The 23,607-nt window shown below is 35.2% G+C and overlaps 2 protein-coding genes across 6 annotated transcripts in view; both read right to left on the bottom strand.

Annotated features, from left to right (window-relative positions):
• The window catches only part of LOC124450807 (protein LTV1 homolog), a 45,637-nt gene extending 29,927 nt beyond the window's left edge, over positions 1-15,710 (bottom strand). For 2 of the 5 annotated variants that reach the window (XM_047001458.1, XM_047001461.1), the window contains exons 1-9: positions 15,520-15,710; positions 14,562-14,717; positions 13,524-13,549; positions 11,476-11,638; positions 10,662-10,749; positions 10,062-10,162; positions 8,876-8,901; positions 8,168-8,331; positions 7,459-7,490 (exon numbers count right to left, since the gene is read on the bottom strand). In XM_047001458.1, coding sequence (XP_046857414.1) covers positions 7,459-7,490; positions 8,168-8,331; positions 8,876-8,901; positions 10,062-10,162; positions 10,662-10,749; positions 11,476-11,638; positions 13,524-13,549; positions 14,562-14,717; positions 15,520-15,522 — 759 coding nt within the window. In that variant the 5' untranslated portion in view covers positions 15,523-15,710. Of the gene's footprint in view, positions 1-1,232; positions 1,606-2,557; positions 2,602-3,640; positions 3,851-5,939; positions 5,993-6,363; positions 6,504-6,814; positions 6,946-7,458; positions 7,491-8,167; positions 8,332-8,875; positions 8,902-10,061; positions 10,163-10,661; positions 10,750-11,475; positions 11,639-13,523; positions 13,550-14,561; positions 14,718-15,519 lie in introns of those variants that run through there. The other 3 variants (XM_047001459.1, XM_047001462.1, XM_047001460.1) reach the window with 3 other exon arrangements.
• A 6,566-nt stretch (positions 15,711-22,276) lies between these two features.
• LOC124452134 (52 kDa repressor of the inhibitor of the protein kinase-like) lies at positions 22,277-23,104 on the bottom strand. Its single transcript, XM_047002722.1, has one exon. It carries the CDS (start codon positions 23,102-23,104, stop codon positions 22,277-22,279), a length of 828 nt encoding a protein of 275 aa, XP_046858678.1.
• Positions 23,105-23,607: the final 503 nt, after the last annotated feature.

Raw genomic sequence — 23,607 nt, 5'->3', positions numbered from 1 at the left:
TCAATGATGTAGGCAATGTATCAGAAATGCCAACAAAAGATTGTGCAGTCAACAAACCTTCGCTGTCGCGTGAGTTCCCTAACGTAGTGATCGCTGCGGGAGTAGAGTCCCCCGATTACTCCAGCGATAAAAAAAGCGATTTTTAAATAGAGCCTTGTTGACAGAGTCGTCGTTTGGAATATTGCGCAATTTGCCATCTTCTGACGCCGTGGAAATGGTGTGAAGCCAATCAAAGCTCAAGCAATTTTGTGCGAGTGACACCATGAGACCTGGATCGATACCCTAGCCATAATTTTGTTGCGCAATGACTGTGACATCACTGCAGATGGGAAATAGTAGAAAAAGATCTTGCCAAAATCAATCATATTATTACATATTATATCTACAATGGTCTCTTACACTGCGAGTTTTGATATTGTGCGCCAACTAAGTTGAAGTTTCAGTTGTTTGAATATTGAAAACGGTATTTCCATCGAGATTTCGAAGCTGAAGAAACTTATGAACGCTTTTTAGTACAAGGGAGCTTGAACAAACAGAATTAGAATAACGACGAAGAGTATGATCTTGTGAGTTTTCAGAATTGCCATTTTCGCAGAGTCAGAATGACATATATTGCTTTGTGCACCAGTAAGATTAGATTCTCACGTAGTTATTTGCTTCAAATGATAAAAATCGCTCAATTATGCTTAAGGCCTTAATAATGTATGTATTAAATGGAATTAATATGGTGGTCAGTCAGTATCTGTACCGTATGAATTCTTACGCAACAAAATTCATACGCCATTCACGATAGATGAAACAGGGTGCATCTGCGCCACAAGTTGTGAAAAAAAAACACAACCAAACTGAACAGTTAAAAAAATGTACGAGAAATGAACAGATCTTTGCCACGCAAATTCTCGTTCCCTACAAAAATTCCCAAGTGTTTGTCTATAACTATATGTAAACAAGCAAATATGTTTTCTTTTTCATAATTGTTGCCCTCTACCATCTCTGAGGCCTTGTTGAGCCCACTCAAAAATTACTTCTTTACGACGCCGCTGTTAATGTCAGAAACTTGATATAAACATTAAAGCACAGCTTATTACAAGTGCATGAAAAACCATTATGATTACAAAATGTAAAGAAAAATTTTATTTCATTTATATTCTGATATTTTATGTTTTTTTTTGTTATTATAATGCCTATTCATTTACCTGCAGTAAGCTGGGCTTGTTGTTGACAAAAATACGTTTTATGAAAGATCATATCTAAATTTAAAAATACGTTTCCCGCCAACAAAATCTGTTGCCTGTGTTACAAACTTTAAAAACAACGAGATAAAATATGTTCGTGAAAGTTTTTGAGTTAGATGATAAGGTCAACTGTCACAGTCGTTGCAATAGCTACTAAAGATAGCACACAAATACAAAGATGACCAAGCGTGCCACGAAAGAAAAGTTCGCTATTACTAATATTACAAATGACGACAAAACTTACATCGAAGCCTCGGATGACCTTTTATTGTATTCTATGCCCCATCAAAATTGCTGTTTGAGACTTTTCTTGTCTTTTTCGCTCTTCTTTAAAAAGCAATTTGTTGCATTTCTTCTGCGATCTTCTCATCTATTATAATAATTAAATAAAATATGAATGCCTCTTATGATTGTAGAAAATTAAGCACGGCAGAATGAAATGATAAATGAATGATATTCACGAAATACAAAACATTTGTTTAGACTTAAAAGAACACGCGAGAAAGTTTAGGAAAAACGAGACATGGCAACGTGGCAAAGGGTTTCTATAACTTTGTAGAAGCACTATCGCTAATGCGCATTTAATGTAGACCACAAATTTTTTGAAAATAGACATGTTTCTGTCTCTTCAGTATAAGTGAATATTTACACAAATAATACAAGGTTTATATAAAAGTAATATGACACATAAATTATAACAATAATGAGGAAATGCGATGAATTAATGGGAGCGTGTTAGAAACTAAATATTGTGTTGATTTTAAAAACTTAAACCTTGAGGTCAGGGTTAGTTTTGTTATGGTGGAGTGCTTCTTTGAATTTAAGGAAGAATGAGGTGTCTGCAGTGTCTATGATTTTGAAGTAAGAGGGTGAATAGTTGATTTTACACGAGTGAGATTTAGGAATGTGTCCGTATATATGAGAGTTTTTGTCTGTTGTGGTATGTTCCTGATTCTGGAGCATAAATGACGCGTAGTTTCGCCAATATATCGGGAATTACATCCCGCACAATTAAATTCATATACCACCACTGATTTAATTGAATCAGAGATCGGGTCTTTGAATGAGAAGAAGTTTTTGATTTTCAATGATGTGAAAATTAGTCGAATGTCAATATCTGTACGGAAGCGTTTCAAATGCGCATTTGTTTCTATAATTCAATGGGAACAAGTAAATATGTTATCTATTTCTATTATAAAATAACCTTTCAAAACAACATTAAAAACATAAATTCATAGATTTAATTTCACATTGTTCATATTATCGCAATTAAAATTTCCCGCAAAAACCACGCAACCTTTTTGAGACTGAAGTTCTCTTGCATTACATAAGAATTTAAGCAATTTCATTGGCCGAGAGCTACAATCTGCAAGAAGACATACGCACGGAGTTGACATCACAGAAACTTCTTGTTTTTGAATTACAAACAAACGTCGAAATTATTTGAATATTCACATGAATTTATCCCTGATTGTGCAAATGAAGACATTAAGAAGACCTATATAATATCTATTATATTGAGGCTATCACTCGCCTCGGTGGCTCGTGACCACTTTTTAGTTCTTACCACAAATGACGTCTTACTCGTGTATCTATAACTGAACAGACAACGGTTCAATGTAATCTATTTTTTGTGTAATAAACCGAAAAAATCTTCATTTTTATGTGGCAAAGAAGTTGTTTTTGTTATCTCTAAAACATGGAAAATCAAAAAAGTCAAGATTTTACAAGTATCGTACGCACATGATCTATGGGACTGAAGACATGCTATTGGTTAATTAAGTGCTAGAATATGATTGGCTTACAAAATATATAAGCAATGGCTGATCAATTTTGTTGAAATTGTGTTATCGAAGACGAAGTACAAACCAACGTTAGAAAATCCGGGTTTTTTCTTTTGTTTTTGCTCAAATACGTAAACTGCTTTAACTAGGTCTTCTTAATTCCAAAGCCATCATCAGTGAATATATATAATATATTAATCCTAACACGGTTTAATATGCACATGAAAAACATGTGACTTGGATGAGATTTGAACTCGCACCTTCGGGATACTAGTCCGCCGCTCTACTTGAGAATTGACTCGTCGATTTTAAAAAAGATTTGACTCGTCTCAAATCCCTGTGGGCTTGGCAGCTCAACAGATAGAGCGGCGGACTAGTACCCCGAAGGTGCGAGTTCAAATCTCGTCCAAGTCACATGTTTTTCATGTGCATAAAAGCCGAATTTAAAACATTGTAATGAGAATTTCGTGAATGTTATTGTTATATATTAACGCGAGAATAACGTAAAAAAGAGTTTTATGAAGTTGGGACGGTAGAGAATAACATTTATTTATTTATACATCGAAAATAATAAAATATATTTCAAATACTAGACTTCAACAAGAACTCAAATCTGAATACCTGTCTTTCGTTCTTGACTTTTTGTTTTCGCGCCCTTTTCTCCTCCTTCGTTTCGTCACGTGACCTGGTATAGTTTTCAAGTTGTCTATGAACATAGTCAGAAACTTTCATTTCGGAAGACTTCGTGATTTTGTCTTTCTTTCCATCTGAAAGCACTCCCAAGGGGATTCCATCACGTTTTGACAGGGCAATACGCTTGTCGCCGAGATTCTAAAATGATTTCATACGATAAGCCATGTATACTGCAAAATACTTCAATATTGTCCTGCATTAGTCAATAGTTTCGAAACAAAGCTAAAGTAATGAAATTCAAGCATTTTTCAAAGACTTTCAGTCATATTCTGAAAAATTTAAGGACGAAGAACTTGAATTGCACACAAAGGACAACTTAAGTAAGAAATTATTAAAAAAATCAAAATTAAAACAAAAAGAACTTTCTCTAATGAACAGATATTAAATGGTGTGTTTTCATATGACTTGAAAGCGGCCATGTTGGCAGGTTTCTTCAAAAGTCGGACATTAAGCCTTTAGCACACGAGGTACTTTTTGTCGAAATAAAAGGTTACAACTTCATACTCAAGAAAGAACTGTAGATTAGTGAAATAAGGAATTTCTTTGAAATGTTCTTCGACATGTTGAAGATGAAAAAACAAAATCAAAAAACAAGATAAAATGAAAGAAAAAAAAAACCAAAAAATTTTTTCTAGTTCGCATGCTCATACACCCTGACGAAAGAAAGAAACAACGTAATTTTTGGATACTTGATCACGAACTGGCACTGTTTTAGCGAGAAAAAAAAGAAATACTTTGTATCTAAGTATTTTTCTTTATTAATTTGAATATTGCAGTAACCACTTCCATTGCTACGAGTCCCGAAAAGTGTAGGACACTGAGGAAAAAACACTAGTAAAACTTTAAACTTGACTGTCTTAAATTTAACACTTTTTCATGTTCGAAATTGTGGAAAACCAAGAGAGGAATTAGATGTATTGCCTTTATTTTTGGACTGGTTATATGTTTTGTAGTGCTTTATGCATTAAGTAGACAATCTTTCTTTGTTGTATAACTAGATGATAACATTGAAAAAAGGCCTTTTTTTATATTTGAGCTGAAATATTTGATGATATAAAAATCTGTCCTCATAGTGCATAGCTACATTACATCATAAAGAGTAAACACACCAAGTTTTTGGTGTTGATAACTATTATCCTCCTGTAGCTATTGTTGCGCAAAATTTTTTGTGTCGTGCCGTATTTGCTGCTTCTATTGTTACTGTTAAATGTGGCAGACTTGCCGTAAATGCTCGATTTTGAGCCGCGGTGCTTATTTAGTTTTTCCGATTCCGAATGTGGCGCTTATCCGGGAGAGGCGCTAATTAAATAATTTTCAACTAAAGGCTCACACCAAATATATTTATTGCCCCCAAAAACTAACAAGTAGACAAAATCTATTTACTTGATACAATAAAATAGAACTTAACGAAAATATCATATACGTAGGAGAGCGACAAAAAACAATGTATCCTTTTATTACCAAAATTATACGATATCAATATCTGAGATGCGGCGCTTAACCGAGAGCGGCGGTAAATAACTTCCCTGAATTATATGCCACGTCCTTTGAGCAAAGTTTTCAGATGATTGGTTGCATTGTTTACGGAAATTATAACAAAAATAAGTTTCATTGCTTGAAATATTAAATTAGGGTAGAAGACCACAAACCTAATTTAGCTCCAGCGAATTTCACTATGAATCAGTCGGGCACCTTGTGCGTTGCGGTGCATGAGTTTGACAAAGATTTTGGTGCACGTATATAGCACGTACGACATTGTTTTGTGTTATATTCAAGTAACTTTTTACTTAGCGAATTTTTATCAAAAGTTTGTACACATTTCGTTTAGCGATTATTGACGATCAACTACATTGGCAAGTAAAGGGTTCAATGACAAGGCAGTGAGCGCATGGTGAGCAATTCATAAATTAAAGGGTTCAATGAGAAGGCAGTGGGCGCATCGTGAGCAATTCATAAATTAAAGGGTTCAATGAGAAGACAGTGGGCGCATCGTGAGCAATTCATAAATTAAAGGGTTCAATGACAAGGCAGTGAGTAAATGGTGAGCAATTCATAAATCCCTATGTAACTCGATAAAATCTCCTGCATTGTCCTGAAGACAAGAACTAAAATCTTAAGATTACAATATTTTCTTTCATAATGCACGGACATTGCATTACTAATAATAGAAATTATCTAGTTCTTCAACGTTTCTTTTTACAATCATAAAACAAAAAATACAGCTTACCTTTGAAGATTCTTTAATTAGTGTAGGATGGTTGTACAAATTCGAATAAGTGCCTGAATCAAAAAGAATAATAATTAAGCATATGTCAAATAACAAAAGATGAAAATGGAACCATCTCATATATTGTTTGCTTTCTATTCTTTAGAGACATCCACATAATTCACGAAATACATTGTACGACCACAACACAAACGATACAAGGATGTTTAGATAATGCAAGCGTATAATTCCGAAAAACACATCGGCATGAAAAAATCACAGAAATAGCCATCTTTTGCTAGAAGTTGGGTTATCCATTTCCCACTAAATTATTCTTAACCTTTCTGACTCATTAACGTAACAAAACAGTATGTGACTTGTGCCTCAAAGCTACTGTACAATAAATTTCACCAATATCAGATAAACATAACGTATCCCAACATACTTAAAATTGACTCGCAGTCCCACTGTTCGTTTGCTACTTCTTCAATCTTTACAAATTCCTCGCCATCAAAATTTGATGAGTTATTCTCACAAATGTCAAAGTGAACTTTTGGCACTTTCAAATTCTCTTTATCAGAAATGCTGGAAAAGCACATCAACAAAAACATTAGGCATGGTAAATTTTACCAGAATACTTGCTGTTTTTAAACAAAACTTAATATGAAATTTCATGTTTGCACGAAGTTTGAAGAAAATTGACCAACTGGCAAACTACTTACTTTTTGGTCTTAATGGACACGAAACAACGAAAATAAAAATCATTTTGAAGTCAAAATTAAGGTACTTTATAGGTTTTAAAAGATTTTTTTTGAAAAATCACACTAATAAACACTTGTTTAAATTGTATATTATGTCAATGATACAGACAGTAAAGTCGATGGTACAAGATTTACCTGTTGCTATCGTCGTCTTTAATTAGATCATTCGTAATGCTGTTGATCAACAGATCATTGAAACCGCGATCGCCTGTCACTTCTTCATTATTTAACGCTCCAATTTCACTGCCATCGTAATCTTCCATTATCTGTGAAATTATGAATGAAATTTACTAAATCAAAGATTCTTAACAGCAAGCGCAAAAAATTTCATGTTTCACGCTTTTTTTAAAAACTTGCTTGCCATATTTGGTGGTTGAAATAAACAAACACTAGCTTGCCTGTGTTTGGATTTGAACTAATGTGGAAAAGTTAACCAAATGAACAGGTCATATTGTTGCAAATATTACATATCGTCTTCGAGAGCAGCCACATCCTCTCAAATACGTAGCAGAAAAGTAAAAACATAAAACATAAAACAGCCGTGCATCTGCTTTCTCATAAGTTTGTCGGGAAATTGGGCAATTTGAATTACGTAATGACAGAGTTTAGAATTAGAAAGTCACGTGAGTATTTAGACAGTACATTTATTTAGACGGCAGCGAACAACGCGCCTTTGCCGAAGTTTATCTTATCTATATGTGAAATAGTAATTAAACAAATTTATAAAAACTTATGAGTGTGCTGACGACGTTCCCAACAAAGTTCTAGTTTAAACAAACCTTTTCAAAACGATCGTCAAGAAGGCAAAGTTCTAGAAAAAAAAACAAAATAAACAATTGTAATGTAACAACTTCTCCCAAAAAACGCTTTCATAATTAACTGCAAGGTTTGACTGACGTGAGTTTCCTCTTAATAAAAATAATAATAAATAAAATATCTTTGAAACATTTCTACTTTTAAGCAAGGCTTCTCACATTGTTAAAAACAAGTCTACTTTTGTCTAAATAGGAATCATTCCGGCAGTGCAGAGGGGTGCTAAATTCCAGGCAAAATATTATTATTTCAAGCAAAAGCAATTGTGATTGGTTTTTGATCGAGCAAAATTTTAATAAATATCTCGCAATCATTGAATAAGAGTAACAGAATTTTACAAAACAAGACACAGCAACCCCACCAAAGTAGACACTAAAATCTAATTCAGCTAGATCACACTCCTAACATAAATCATGCTATATTATAGCTACAGTCAATAAATAGATTACTTAGACATAAAATGAAGAGGTTATGTATCAATAGCTGACGCTTTCTCACGATATTACGAGGCATACGCAATCCACGTGATCATAAACAGGAAACCAACGAAACATCATATGTTCACTTATGTTTCATGACAAAAAAGAAGCTTAAACTTTGTCAATTACATTAGCAAACTTAAAATTACAGAGATATATACTAAGAACAAGTCAAAATTTTAAAAAAATTTAAAACCTTGAGTTCGCCGTATTACGGATGACGTCATTGAATATTTTGAAAATTTTGACACGTGATCGTCGTCCGAGATAGCAGCATCGCTGAACTGGTTGTCATCGGAATAGTCGCAGTCCGAAAAATAGTACTCTTCGTCACTTTCGCAATTTTCTCCAAGACGAAACCTATGAGATATGCTTGTCAAAGCTTTAGTGGACATTTGAAGGCCAGTAAAACGAAAATTTTGTTTTTAAAATTATAGTTTCTTCGAAGAGCTCGTAAAAAAGACATCTAACTTTCTAAAACAAATCATTCATATCTTTTCATTTTCAAGATTATACAATGTCCGATTTAGACAGTAAGTGACGTTACATTGCATAAAAGTCGCTGTAAATTTTTAAATATCCTTTAGTTTACCGCCAACGTTTGAATAAAATACTTACGCTTTATTTTATACCATTAACATTTTACAACGACTGGAGCTTTGTCCGGTTGATATAACATATAAGCAAATATTCTAAATAATGCAATGTGACGTCACTCTCTCTATGAATCAAACATCGCCAAACTTAAAAACATTGAGAATGCAAAGTGTTATGACTAAACTGTTTTCGAAAGTCTACTGTTACTTCAAGCGTTCTTTTCAATGAAAACGTAATTTAAATAGCAAAATTTTCGTTTTACAGGGCTTTTAAATAGCGAGTTCTAAGCATGGGACATATCACAAACCTGGTTTCTTCGTGAGATTCATTTGCCTTTAAAAATAGCAAAAGAAACAATCAATTTCAACAAACTACAGAAGCGAACAGTAGACTACGGAAGGGCATTGGTTATAAATATACATATAGTTAGTGGCAGATAAGGGGCTGATTACATGAGCCCGGGTAGCCGGGAATCAGCGAAGCGTTGAATGATTTTGGTAAATGGAAAAGTGTAAATACTTATCATCGGATAAGTATGCTTCTTGAGTATTTTCACAATATTCTGACTTTATAAATACGCAAAGCATTTAAAATGAAAACAACTAATAAGGCCTTATTACTGAAGTACAACAGGAATGAGTTTTGGCGCTAAACAAACAGTTTTAATTTTTTCGCTTGAAGTTTCGACTGTTTTTAATGACTCGAATTCCATTCACGCCTCGCTGAATCTCATTAAGCCAGGATCATGTAAACAGCCTATAAGTCTGAATACATTACAGCACCGAATTTCAAATTCAAAACACCGTATCAATAATTCTGTTGGTTAAACAATTAAAAAGAGTTTTTGAAGCCATAATTTCAGGATTGTTTTGAAAGCATTTTGAATTTTAAATGCACTTTCTTAATGTATTCTGACTCATCCTAGATACGCTACTGTAGATATTCAGCAAAACATTACAGAAAAAGATACAGGTTCGTGAATTTACGACTACGCAATTGATGTCAACCTAATCCATTCCAAGAATTAATCCACAATTTTGAAGACGAGCATGTTGCATGTGACCAACAATTCATCTTTTCTACTTTAAATACTGTACTGTGATACTAAACTTTTCAATTGATAAAGCAGAAAATGATTTCACGCTCGACCTTTCATACGGCGAAACCTCAATAATACTTCCGAAATACATTAGACTTTATTTAGAAAACTAAACGACTGATAAATATTGCGTTCTCATATAACAATAAAATACAGTTTATCGTCAAGCGTTTTATGTAAAATGATGAAAACATTCAACGATTGATGAGAGAACACCGCATTCACACGTACTTAAATAGACTCCCCCCTCCCCCCCCCCTACTACAAACTTCCAATTACACAGAAAGAGAAAAACACACAGCTATCCTCTTAGAACAGGAGTAACGTATCAATATCGAATGCAAAAAAGGTTTTCTACAACGCTCAATGAAACGAGAAAGTACGTAAAACCTACTTTCAAAACAAAATCATCTTCTAGTATGTTGTCCGGATCGTCTAGATCAAGCGCGTCGTCTAACGCAGCAACAATATCTGGGTCCCAGTCCGGTCGAGGACCTGTTAATGTTTTGAACACGTGGTTCAATATTAGCTGAGCATTACGTATAAACAATACAAGTAGCTAGCTAATAACATTTAATCAACAAATTAGTTCAATTAAATACCACTAGTAGTAGAGAAACAGCTGCATAATAAAATTAAGAAAACAACATATAACGTCTTTAAAATTTTCACAACTTTCATTTCCGATTACGATAAGAGCTATGATATATAGCTTGTTCAACAATACAAATAAAAACAGTCATTTTTTCCTAACGATCATTCTTAAAACCGTATAAAGATTTGATAACAAAAGAAAATCAACAAAAACTTCTGTAAACACTTTCGAAATTGCTCTTTTTCGAATAGGTTTTTGCACAGTTACATATATATTGCACTTTTATTATATGCAATTATAATTCTCTTGCAAAATGAGTATGAAACAAATTCATGCTTTAAAACGAAAAAGTTTTTCAAGAAGTTTTTATAAAATGGTTTGTAAGATTTATATGTGTACCTGGGACCGTAGCAGCAAGATTAAGAAGTCCTTCGTCTTCCTCGCAAGTTGAACCAAACGCTTCTGTGGGTAGAGAAACATTGCCAAACTAAAAATTTAACAACGAAAATGTCTTGTCAGTCAGCATGACGGCATTCGTGTCACCTCTTGACAATAGTATCTTGAAAATTACTCCAGGCTGATATCATGGAAAAGCCCAAATTGAGAACCGAGCTATGTTTCTTTACTTTTCATACATTTACAGGATTTACTGCGTCTCACTTCTCACCAAGGGTAATTCTGTGACTAGCATTGTCCATGGGATGAAAATAAACCTAATCAAAACTAGAGTGGAGTGGATGCAATACAGCAGAGTCTCGAAAGTAACCTCCCCTAGAAAGTAGCAGTCTTTACTAACATTAACTAAAGAATTGCGAAAGTAGCCGCTCCCTCAAAAATAACCGCCTCCTCGACGGCAACCGGTCCCTTTATAGATTATATAGAGCTTCACGTCATTTACATATTTATCCAAATAAAACGTTTATGTAAATTTGCGTCAACCACTACAAACTCAAACTTTAAACGCAATAAAAATACTATTTATAAGGCGCGGATTAAGAGCTACGTAACCATTGGAGTTAACAGATGCTAAAAATAACCACTCGAGACTTAGTACCTTCCGCAACTAAGCCCCCCCCCCAAAAAAAAGTAAGTAGCCGCGCCTTGAGGCAAATAATTTCATAAATAGCCCGGGAGATTACTTTTGTGACTCTACGGTATCTGAACAGTGACGTAGTTTAAAAGACAAGTGAGAATGATTCTATAAAAATCCTACCTGCTTCCTTTTCGACTTTTTTGCCTCAACGACAGTGATATTGTACGGAAGTGGTTCAAGGCTTGGGTTTGTCCTGGGTTTCAAATGCTGTAGATAATCGTAGTCATCATCATAAAACACACCATAGCTCTGCTGCTCTTGACGACGTTTTTCTGCTTCAACTCTAACGGACAACAAAAGGTTATACGGTAAAAGAAGCAACGTTGGGCATATCTTTTTACTTCAGGTTTTTTGTCAAATATCGTATTTATTTTCATGTAAAAAAGACAACACATACGAACAAACGAACGAGTCATAAAATAAATAATAAAGTGAAACAAAGTGAAAGTGAAAAATAAAAGATGTTTACTATGTTTGCACAGGTTTATGCAAGCAGAACTTGAGAGCTGATCAGTGCAAGGCCGAGACCAAAGGTCGAGGGTTGCCCATGCTCCTTAACATCCGTTATTATAAAATAACAATAATGCAAGATAGACAAATTTAAAACAAACATTACATTATTTGATTGATTGATTTAATTGGTTGGTGTAAACACATCTCTTGAAATAGAAAACATGTTTATTTGTTCCTTACGCGCAATTTCTCGTTCATTCCAAATTCCCCGCCTATATCTATAACTTTAAAGAAGTCTCGGCATTTTCGCACAATTTGCATAGTTTGCACGGAAAATTGTGAAGTAAAAATATAAACAATATGTCGTTAAAATCAATGAATTTGTCTTTTTAACACTGTTTTTAGAAGACTATTTCATAGAGGAAATAGAAAATAATTTACTTGCTCCTGTGGAAACTCTTGGAAAAGTTTGGGAGAAACTAAAAACTGCACATTCAGTTTGCACCCAAACTTTCATTTGTGTTTCTATGACATCATAGAAATACAGAAATGGCATGAGATGCTTCCATATAATTCCATATTGTTGCCAATGCCGACTACAAATAAGAAGTTTTTGCGGGCTTCGCAGCTAAACAGGCAGTGCGGTAAAATAGTAGTATCTCGAAGCCACTTGCCCAAATCTTGTCTAAGCCAAAAACTTTATGAGCGTATAACCGCGTCAGAATTCATAATCTGATTCTCTGGTTCTTTGGAATAAAATCGTAAACGACCAGACTCATTGACATTATTCGTGCAGGTTAATAGTTGGAATTATATTTACAATAATATGGAAAATATACTACACGTTAGAACAATGATAATTCTCATGAATACTAACAATAAAATGAATGATTTGAATCCGGGAGTATCGTTACATGTTTATAGATGTACGTAGATCGTCCATATTAGTAGAATCCTGAGAAGGACTGTTGGTGTTGACGTTGACTGACGTTTCGACAACCTTAGCATTAGTAGAGTCCTGAGAAGGACTGTTGGTGTTGACGTTGACTGACGTTTCGACAACCTTAGCATTAGTAGAGTCCTGAGAAGGACTGTTGGTGTTGACGTTGACTGACGTTTCGACAACCTTAACATTAGTAGAGTCCTGAGAAGGACTGTTAGTGTTGACGTTGACTGACGTTTCGACGACCTTAACGGTAGCCATCTTCAGAATAAAGTGAGGAGTAAACGTAAGGTTTTCCGTTCGTATTGTAGTAGACGAAATTTGTGGGCGTGCGGATGTCAATTAAGCATTTTCATCGTGGATTAGTCTAAAGTAAGGTGTTTATGGTTCGTTTGTTTGAGGTTTTGAATAAGTCGTTTGTAAGGTGCTGGTAATTGTAGTGATCTGTTTGGTGGGTTTTGTTCTAAGTTGGTATATCAACTTTCTAACTTAACCCGTTGTTTGTAGGCAGTGCTGTAAGTAATGCACTTTTCAGAGTCCCAGTCAATGTTGTGTTTTGTCAGTCGGTGATGTTCGCCAATGTGGTTGGTTTTGTTTTGTTTCTTTGTTGGTCGTTTGTGTTCAGTAAGTCTTGTTAATCATCATTGTTAAATATCATACTAACAACAATAATTAACAATGATGATTAAAAATATAAGTGCAAAATTTAAAAATCACTTTATCATGCAAAAAATCTATTTAGGAGTAAACTACAAGATATAAAATTACAAACCGTACTAACTTTTCAGATCCAGTGGTCTAAAATGAAGAAAAAAAAACAAGTTGAATGAAACAAATACTGTATGCAACACGTAACACTCTTAAAAAGTAAAATTTATCAGCTACATATAAAATTGTCCATTATAGAAAAATTCCAAGAAAGTTTTCCCACAAATTTTACAGATGTATTGATTTTCTCAAAATTAATGACTTTCTTGTCCTACAACTATTAACTACATAGCACAAAACGTTTAATGGATTCCTAGAATTTAGCTTCTCTCAAGAATGAGAGCATTAAATATCTTAAAAATCAGACTGAAATGCAGGGAAGGGCAATTTTACCATTAAGACTTTTCAATTGACAAGCTTTAGCGCTCCAAATTTGTTAGGCAAGAAAGCAAAAAATGACTTAATTTAAGGTGTTCTGGTACATTTCCATCCCCGAGTCCTCCCCTGAGTGGACGTTTTCCAGTTTGGCACCCCCAAGATCTTGGCGAAAACAGACATAGTCTGCAGTCTGGTTAACATAGAATGGATGTCAAAGATAGTTATTCTTGGTAGCCAATGATAGGTTACATTTACATTTAAAAATCAATTTACTCCATAGCTCTTGGTAAATAAAATCTACACTTAATATTTTCTATTGATTTTAAAATTAAAAACATCAAGAAATAGACTAACAGCTTTTCAATTTAAATCAGTTTACTCATCATCATCTAGCTCATTCCAGTTTGAATAATTCAACTTCTTATCCATCAATAATTCTTTTATTTGGACATTTTCATCCAAAGAGTACAAGTCATGTTACAAATGCAAATTATTACTATTCAATAGAATTATATTTTGTGCCAATTCAAAATGGTAATCTCATTTTTGAAAACAATATTTAAATTTGTCAGTATGACAAAGTCTCTGTTTTATTACTACCATACTTTGAATTGAAGCAACGGTTCTAATAATGTATTATGAACATGGTTTTTAAATGCTGGGATCCACAGTCAGTACAGCAAAGAGTATGTATCACTTACATGAAAATAGACTGAACAGTTACCTGATTTCCATCATCCAAAGCTTTGTTACTGTCATCAAGTGGTAAAAGGACATGTTTTGAACTGTACTCATCAGCTTGTAAAGGATCACGTTGGCTACGATGAACCAAAAGAAAACTGACTGCATTTTTCTTATTGATAAATTGCTTTTTCTTTCCCTGGTAAAAAGACAAGGATTTTATAGCACAAATTGAATGAACAAAACAGGCAAGCATAGGTATTTCACTTGGGAAGTTGGGACAAATTCCGAAAAAAGTTATGAGAAACTAGCATTCAAACTAGGTCTGGTTCACCTTGAACGATCATTTACATACAATTAATTACTATATATAATTTTTCTTAACTGTGACTGGCCAGACATATTAACTATAAGAAAATATGTGCATACACATGCAACAGTAAAGGTTGGCAATTGTGTTAAGGTATGAAGAATTATAATAAAAAGGGATTCAGATATTTATGAAAAATGCCAGGTTGCCAATTTATACTAATCCACTAAGGCTTCACAGCTTACACAGTTTTGCAGTTGGATAATTTGGTCTTCAAATCATGTGAAAATTCAAGAGAGTAAAAGTCCTTCCAAATATTACGTACACCATGGAAACAATAGTCTCCAACGTAAATACACGATTCCAGAAGCTCGGAAATCAGAATATTTCAAAAAGAGAACGTGTTTTGATTTGTTAGTCGAGATGGGAGGCGAGGTGAGAATCTTCAATTCAATGGTCTGTATCACTAGTCTGCTTAAGCTGAAAGATTTTGGATTCAACTATCTTCAGCCTTGAACTCTACCCACTCATACAATCTCCAATTTAACATGAAAAAGGAGTTAGCGTCACTTATACTAACTATTGAACTGTTGAACATTGAACATTGAACTATTGAACATTGAAATATTGAACTGTTGAACATTGAACATTGAACGGTGAGTATATACGTTACGTATTAGTCTTGTCTTACCATGCCTTATCTGCAAATTTTGGTCAATGATTTCCCGTCACATAATCTAACAATTTAAAATACAAGCACCACCATATCTGTCTATCTTTCGCAACAAAACATATTTATATACAGGATAAAAAATTCAAAATACAATCACAAACACTCATGTGAATTATGTGGTGACCTCGCTACCTTACATGAAGTCTCGCAAGTACGATTCCGTTTAGTCATTCCTTATATCACAAAAAAATTCCCAATTTCGAAAGAAACTCGTCATTTTTAGAGAATCTTTTGTAGAAAAATATTCTTTGTATAAAACGCTTTTGCTAAAACATTTCTGGTAAATATCACAATTTTTATTGCACATATTTATCCTTTCTATAGCAAACAAATTTTTTTGAGTTTTTTTTCCGTAAAGGATGTAAGTTGTGGCCGAGGTTGTGTAGATTTGGAACGTTCCTCAAGCAAATGCAAACCTCCTATTTTTGGTTGCACTCGGGTTTCCACTGATCTGCTCTCGAGTTCGCCCAAAGGCCTCCTTGGTCTGCGTAGGCCTGTACCAACACAGGATTGAACATCATTTATTACTTAAATGCAAAATTTCAATAAATGTAGTATATGGCATTTGATTCTCTTGTAAGGCTCATTTTTAACTTTGCCGTCTGCTATCTCTAAATTCAAATAGGGTGTAATGGCTGCGCTGGTTTGCACAATCAGTATAATTTTTAACATTCTTGTATTCTTGTGGCATTTCGTTACGGAAGATGCTATAAATTTATTCCCAACCATCCCAGTCTGTTCTCGGTTAACCTCCATGTTGTCTGTTGGCTACATGCAGAGAAAGGATTCTAGCACTTGCCCGCAAAATATCAAATCGGCATCGAGGATGATAAACTGGTATAACGTCGAGTATAGCATAAAGACCATTCCAACATAAAGTTACTGGGTGAGTGTCTAGATCATGGCTGAAATGAGGCACGGCAATTGCAGGCTCATGTTTCAAGAGGTGCTTCTCAAATACTTTGAGCAGACAACCAGTGTCGTTGTCCTTGTAATACATACGTTTGAACTCAGAACTTGTAAAACTAATTGTGAGATCTCCATCCATAAAAATATAATAGAGATAGCCTATTGTTAAATTCATCGCATGCTTGAATAAGATGTTCCTTCCTCTGCTCCATGTTAAGCTAGGCCTGAAGTTGTATTTAATTTTGTAACCTTTGGAAGAAAGTTTCATCAAAGTGCAATTGGTCTTCCAACTCAACACGAGGACATCTAGAGGCGTAACTAAAACATTAAATGGAGGCTGCATATCATATATTGCGTTGTACCCTACTGATTTGGCGTTGTACCCTACTCATGTACTTGACCTATCATAGCTATGTTTCCATCAATAATCATTCGACATGCTGTTATTAATTGTTAGAGCAATCGAAAACACCTTGAGCAAAGGAAAAAGAGTAAAAAAGGAACGCAAACCTACACGCACACTTAAACGTATGTGCATGTCCAGTTGTAGCAGGAATAGGCCACCTACATCAGTAAGAAAAACACTGTTTATGGATGTAGATCGTCTAGGTTAGTATAGTTTTGAGAAGGACTGTTGTTGTTCAACAACAGCACCACCAGTCCTTCTCTGGACTTTGCTAATCTAGACGATCTACATGCAAACATGTAACGATACTCCCGGGTTCAAACAAGTTAATTCAACACAAAATCGACGGAATTATATACTTTACACGATGTGATTAAAGAAAATAACGATAAACAGCTAGGCCTTTGGGCTAAAAATACAAGTGTCTAAACATAATATCATGTTAAGTACTATAGGTGGTATGAAATAATTCCCCGGGAAGTGAAAGAACAATGAAATGTTTGCCGTGTTGGATGACATTTGTATTGTAAATGAGGAAAATCCTTTGTAAAAATCATCCTGCATTGCGGCTATGACGTAGCTTAACACCAAGAGTAATCCAGGTGTTTGTATGGGTAATCTAATACATGTCATAATCTTGTTGATAGACACGCACTGAACTATAAGATGGAAGCCTACCTGTAATAGAAAAGCCTAATAATTTCTTGAAGCCAAATTTGACCTCCAGACACGCGTTGGTTTTCTAAGATATTTATTACTAGAATTGCCGTTTCGCTCAATATCAGAGCTCATCAGCATGCCTAGGATCCTCGCAGAAAAATATGCTTTGAGAGCTTCCGACATGGACGGCCTTGTTCATTGCAGACTTAGCCTAAAAAAATTCTTTAATCTTCATCAACTTTTGTATGGAATTTCATTTTATAACGGACTAGTTACATGTTTGTAAATGTAGATCGTCCAGGTTGGTATAGTCCTGAGAAGGACTGTTTTTGTTGTTGTTGACTGACGTTTCGACAACCTTAGCGGTAGTCATCTTCAGAGTCAAATGAGGAGTAAACGTCAAGTTAGCCGTATTTGTTATCTGGTTCTTACGTCATTGTATTGTGTGTACAGGAAATGTGTATTGTCATTGTGAATTAGTGTGAAGTGAAATGTTTTTAGTTGTGAAGTGTGATTTAGGTGTGATGTTTTTAGTTTTAATGTGTGGGTGACAATTGTGTATTGTCATTGTGAATTAGTGTGAAGTGTGATGTTTTTAGATGATCGTTTGTTTGTATTGAGAATAAGTCATTTGTAAGGTGCCGGTAATTGCTGTGATCTGTTCAGGGGGTTTGTTACAAGTTCGTTTACCAACTTTCTAATGTAAACCGTTGTCTATAGTCAGTACTGAAAGTAATGCATTTTTCCGAGTCCCAGTCAATGTTGTGCTTTGTGATTCGGTGATGTTCGGCAGTGTGATTAGTTTTGTCTTGTTTTTTAGTAGCTCGTTTGTGTTCAGTAAGTCTTATGTTTAAGTTCCTGCCAGTTTCCCAGATATAGGAGGCGTGGCAGTCGGAGCAGTTTATTTTGTAAACTGCACCTTGTCGTTCGTTGGGTTGTTCTTTGTCCTTTATGTTCGTTAGTACTTGTCGTAACGTTGTGATTGGTTTATGTGCGACACGTATGTTGTATGGTCGTAAGATACGCGAGATAGTCTTAGCCGTACCTTTGATGTAAGGTATCGTTGCTGTTGTCACTGAGTTGTTCGTTTCGTTGGGTTCGTTGGGTTTGTAAGTGTTGCGTTTGCTAAAGTCAGATTTATAGTTGTTTTTGTCAAAAACACGTTTAAGATAGTTGTTTTCGTTGTGTAGAGCGTCCGGTGAATCACATATGATTTGTGCAGGTCTTGTTAATGTTCTGATTGTGGTGGCTTTCTGTGATGTAGGGCTGTAAGATGATTGGTCTAGTAGTCGGTCAGTATGTGTTGGCTTGCGATAAGCTGTTGTTCGTAGTTTTTGATTGTCATGTTTTACCAAACAGTCGAGAAAAGGAAGAGTTCCGTTTTCTTCGACATCTTTGGTAAACTGTATGTGGCTGTTCTGTTTGTTGATGTGAGTGTGAAAGTCATCAATCTCGTCTGCATGTAGTGCTGTGATTGTGTCATCTACGTAGCGGAACCAAAAATTCATGCTCCATGAATTCATAGCTCCATGAATTCTTCTGTCGGCAATGGCAGTACGTCCGTGATGTTTGTAGTGAAGGTTTTTGTACAAGTGCCAGATTAAGTGGAATACTGGTGAACAGTGATTTCACATCAAAAGACACTAGTAAATAGTTGTCCGGTATTTGTATAGTGCTCAGTTTTTTAATGAAAGTTTCAGTGGATTGTAGCTTGTGTTTTGATTTGCTTGTAAGTGGTTGCAGTATGTCAGTCAAGTACTTTGAGAGTTCGTAAGTAGGCGAACCACAGAATGATACAATTTGTCGCATGGGTATTTGTGGTTTCTGAACTCTTGGTAGTCCGCATAGTCTGGGTGGTCGTGGTACTGAACATCTAAGTCGTTGGTAAATGCGTTAAGATATAATGTTAGATTTTCTCATAGAGAAGATCTTGCTGTTAAGTTTGCGTACTAGTGATGGTGTTGGGTCTCGTTTGAGTTGTTCGTACGTTTGTTGTCGTTAACAAGGGTGTCCATTTTGTTGAAGTAATCATTCCTGTCCATGACCACAGACACGCGTTCTTTGTCTACTGGTAAAATGACGATGTTTTTGTCGTGTTTTAGTCGTTTGAGTGCTTGTTGTTCGTCCTTTGTCAAGTTGTTGTCACGTATAAAGGACGATTGTAAAGCCGAGGCTACCCTGCTTCTGATCTCGTCTTTGGTTGTCTCTGACAAGTGTCTTTGATACGCTAGGACAGCCTCGACACTTGATACTATCGTCTCAGTCGGGATTCGTCTAGGTGTTATGGAATGTTTTAGTCCGTAAGATAGTAGTCCCGTTTCAGTTTCGTCTAATGAGCGGAAAGAAATATTCCTCACCCAGTTCCTCACACAATCACAGCACTACATGCAGACGAGATTGATGACTTTCACACTCACATCAACAAACAGAACAGCCACATACAATTTACCAAAGATGTCGAAGAAAATGGAACTCTTCCTTTTCTCGACTGTTTGGTAAAACATGACAATCAAAAACTACGAACAACAGTTCATCGCAAGCCAACACATAATGACCGACTACTAGACCAATCATCTTACAACCCTACATCAAACAAAGCCACCACAATCAGAACATCAACAAAACCTGCAAAAATCATATGTGATTCACCGGACGCTCTACACAACAAAAACAACTATCTTAAACGTGTTTTTGACAAAAACAACTATAAATCTGACTTTATCAAACGCAACACTTACAAACCCAACGAACCCAACGAAACGAACAAGTCAGTGACAACAGCAACGATACCTTACATCAAAGGTACGTCTGAGACTATCTCGCGTATCTTACGACCATAAAACATACGTGTCGCACATAAACCAATCACAACGTTACGACAAGTACTAACGAACATAAAGGACAAAGAACAACCCAACGAACGACAAGGTGCAGTTTACAAAATAAACTGCTCCGACTGCCACGCCTCCTATATCTGGTAAACTGGCAGGAACTTAAACATAAGACTTACTGAACACAAACGAGCTACTAAAAAACAAGACAAAACTAATCACATTGCCGAACATCACCGAATCACAAAGCACAACATTGACTGGGACTCGGAAAAATGCATTACTTTCAGTACTGACTATAGACAACGGCTTACATTTGAAAGTTGGTAAACGAACTTGGAACAAACCCCCCCTGAACAGATCACAGCAATTACCTGCTTCTTACAAACGACTTATTCAGAATAAAAACAAACGATCAACTCAAAACATTACACTTCACACTAATTCACTATGACAATACACAATTGTCACCCACACATTAGAACTAAAAACATCACACTTAAATCACACTTCACAACTAAAAACATTTCACTTCACACTAATTCACAATTACAATACACATTTCCTGTACACACAATACAATGACGTAAGAAAAAGATAATAAATACGGCTAACCTGACGTTTAATCCTCATTTGACTCTGAAGATGACTACCGCTAAGGTTGTCGAAACGTCAGTCAACAACAGCAAACACAGTCCTTCTCAGGACTACACCAGCCTGGACGATCTACATTTACAAACATGTAACGATACTCCCGGGTTCAAACCATTTACTTTAATGGACTAGTCATACCTATATGCTGATTAATATGCAAACGATTTTAGATCAATTAATCAAATGAAGTTGCCGATAAAAAAAAGCAGAAAAAGTGTTTATAGATGTCGATTGTCCAGGTTAGTAAAGTCCTGAGAACGATTGTATGTGTTTTTATTGATTGAGGTTAGCGGCAGTCATCTTTACGGTCAAGAGTTAAAAAAGGCATCAAAAACTTTCACTCCTTACTAGGAAGCTAGTTCAATTCTTCTTTTGTCTTTTGCAAAAAGATCTATGATTTTTTCTATGTCTGGATTTATGTCCAGATGAATGTACAATAAAGCAAGACCATTTAACCTTTCAGCAGCCATAGTATTTCTCGTATAGTTCTTTACCGTTCACAAAGCAGAGAACGACCTCTCACATTCACAAGAAGTGACTGGAATAGTACCTAAGATATTTAACAATACTTTTATATTCTCAAAACCTAGGAAATTTACCGAGTTAGAGTCAAAGTAGAAGAGATATTTTCAGGAAGACAAGTTGGAGAAGACGATTCTCAGTATTTCTGCCAGAGATCAAGTTCACCATTTAAAGCCATTGGATATGGAAGATCATCCAAGAACAAAGAAGAAAATGAATAAAATTTTTCCTTCCAAGAAACACCGCGAGAAAGACACAAAAGTAACTTGGATGGAACTAAAAAAAAACCATAATATATGCTAGTTGCAGATGAATCTAACCTTTTTTCTAACTTAGAACACAAGTGATCAACTAAGGGAATGGTAATTGTTTTCTTACAGCAATCAGATACATATTCTGACGGAACATTACTTCTAATTGTCTGACGACCACAAATTCTAGGTTTTTTCTCTTCAACACCCACTTTTTCTGCCATCGTCAATGCAATACTGTACCAGTTAGCATGATAAACATCGACTCCATTTCTTACAGTGTTAAAAATACATCTAGTTATTATGAGTGCTGCAATAAAATCAAAAGATGTCAAAAGGTGTAAGAGAGGGGAAGCTTTACTTTGGTTTCACAATTACACTTACCTTCAACGTTGAAACTCATTTCTTCCAAGGAAAACACAATTGCAACATGCAGTTCTTCAAAAGTGTCTAAGCTAGTAATACGTTCAACCCATCTTGTCTTACAAGCACTTTTCAATCTCTTTTTTGCAGAATCTGGACAGTGCTTTCAAAATTAGTTGTCTGCCTTGGGAAGAGTTGAAAAAGTTAGCAACTTCCTTCACATGTTCCAAAACATTTCTTACGTATTGAACAGCACAAGTCCAACAAATACTAAGATTTAATCTGTGACTGAAACAATGTGTGTAAATGGCTTTCTCCTTCAAATTCTTAATCCTTGCAGCAAGACCATTAATGCATCCAGAAACAGCACCTGCGTCATCATACCCCTGCCCACGACAGTCCCGAATGTCCAAATTCCACTCTTCGTTTAAACATTTCAAAATCAAAGATGCAAGGTCCTTCCCAGACATAGCCTCACTACAATGAATGAAACGAAAAAATTCTTCCCTTATGTTGAATTCCTCGACAACAAAACGCAAAACCAAAGAAATCTGTTCTTTATTAGAAATATCGCATGTTTCGGCTGCAATCAATGCATAAAACGTGCTCTTTTTTACTTCAATTAGAAGCTGCTCAGTGATAAATTGACCACAACACCTAATTAACTCATTCTGAGTAGTTTTAGAAATGTAGGAGGCATTTTTATCATGATGCTTAAAATTGGTTTGCAAAATGGTGTCCCCTGCACGAACATGGAAGTTTAATGATTCAATAAAATTACCAACATGCTTCTCAGAATATTCACCAACTTCAGGATGATACTGCGAATCATCCCGTTGACCTTTAAGTGGTAACTGAAGGCAACCTGCAAGAATGATCGTATCAACTACTGGAATTAATTTTTTCCTGTCCTTTGAAATCTTTTTCTTTAAGTTACTTTCAATCATGACGTTTATTGGTGGCTTTTCATGGAACTCTGACCCAAGATGTTTTTAAGAAGAGCAGAAGTGTGAGCATGAAGACCTGATGATTAACTTATATGCTATTTAAATGCTATTTTAGCATCAGGCCAATGTGTCAATGGCTCAGAAAAAAATTTTTCATTCGACTGTTTTTGGAGGGAAATCTATCACCAAACAAAACACATGATAAGCAAAAACTACCATTTAGACTTGGAGAATACGAAAGCCAAAGATAATCCTTCCGCCAATCATGTCGAAAGGACCTACTGCGACCATTTACATCAACAGTTTTAGGAAATTCATAAGATTCATCAGGTACGAATACATTCTTCACGTTTTTCAATTTCATGAATTTCTATACCTCTCACTTTATCCCGATGAAAATCAACATCATATGGATTTCCAGGCAAATAAGCATTTGCAGTTTTATTATCTGTTAATTGCAAGGTAGAAGATGAAATAGAAGAAGCATCACAAGGACCCAAAGT

This window comes from Xenia sp. Carnegie-2017, unplaced genomic scaffold (assembly GCF_021976095.1).
Source record: "Xenia sp. Carnegie-2017 unplaced genomic scaffold, XeniaSp_v1 HiC_scaffold_24, whole genome shotgun sequence".
Classification (NCBI taxonomy): domain Eukaryota; kingdom Metazoa; phylum Cnidaria; class Anthozoa; order Malacalcyonacea; family Xeniidae; genus Xenia; species Xenia sp. Carnegie-2017.
This window is presented reverse-complemented; position numbering and strand designations above follow the sequence as displayed.

What these genes read in the sequence shown, in the direction of transcription:
- LOC124452134 (XM_047002722.1), bottom strand. Translation starts at nt 23,104, where the DNA reads ATGATTGAAAGTAACTTAAAGAAAAAGATTTCAAAGGACAGGAAAAAA.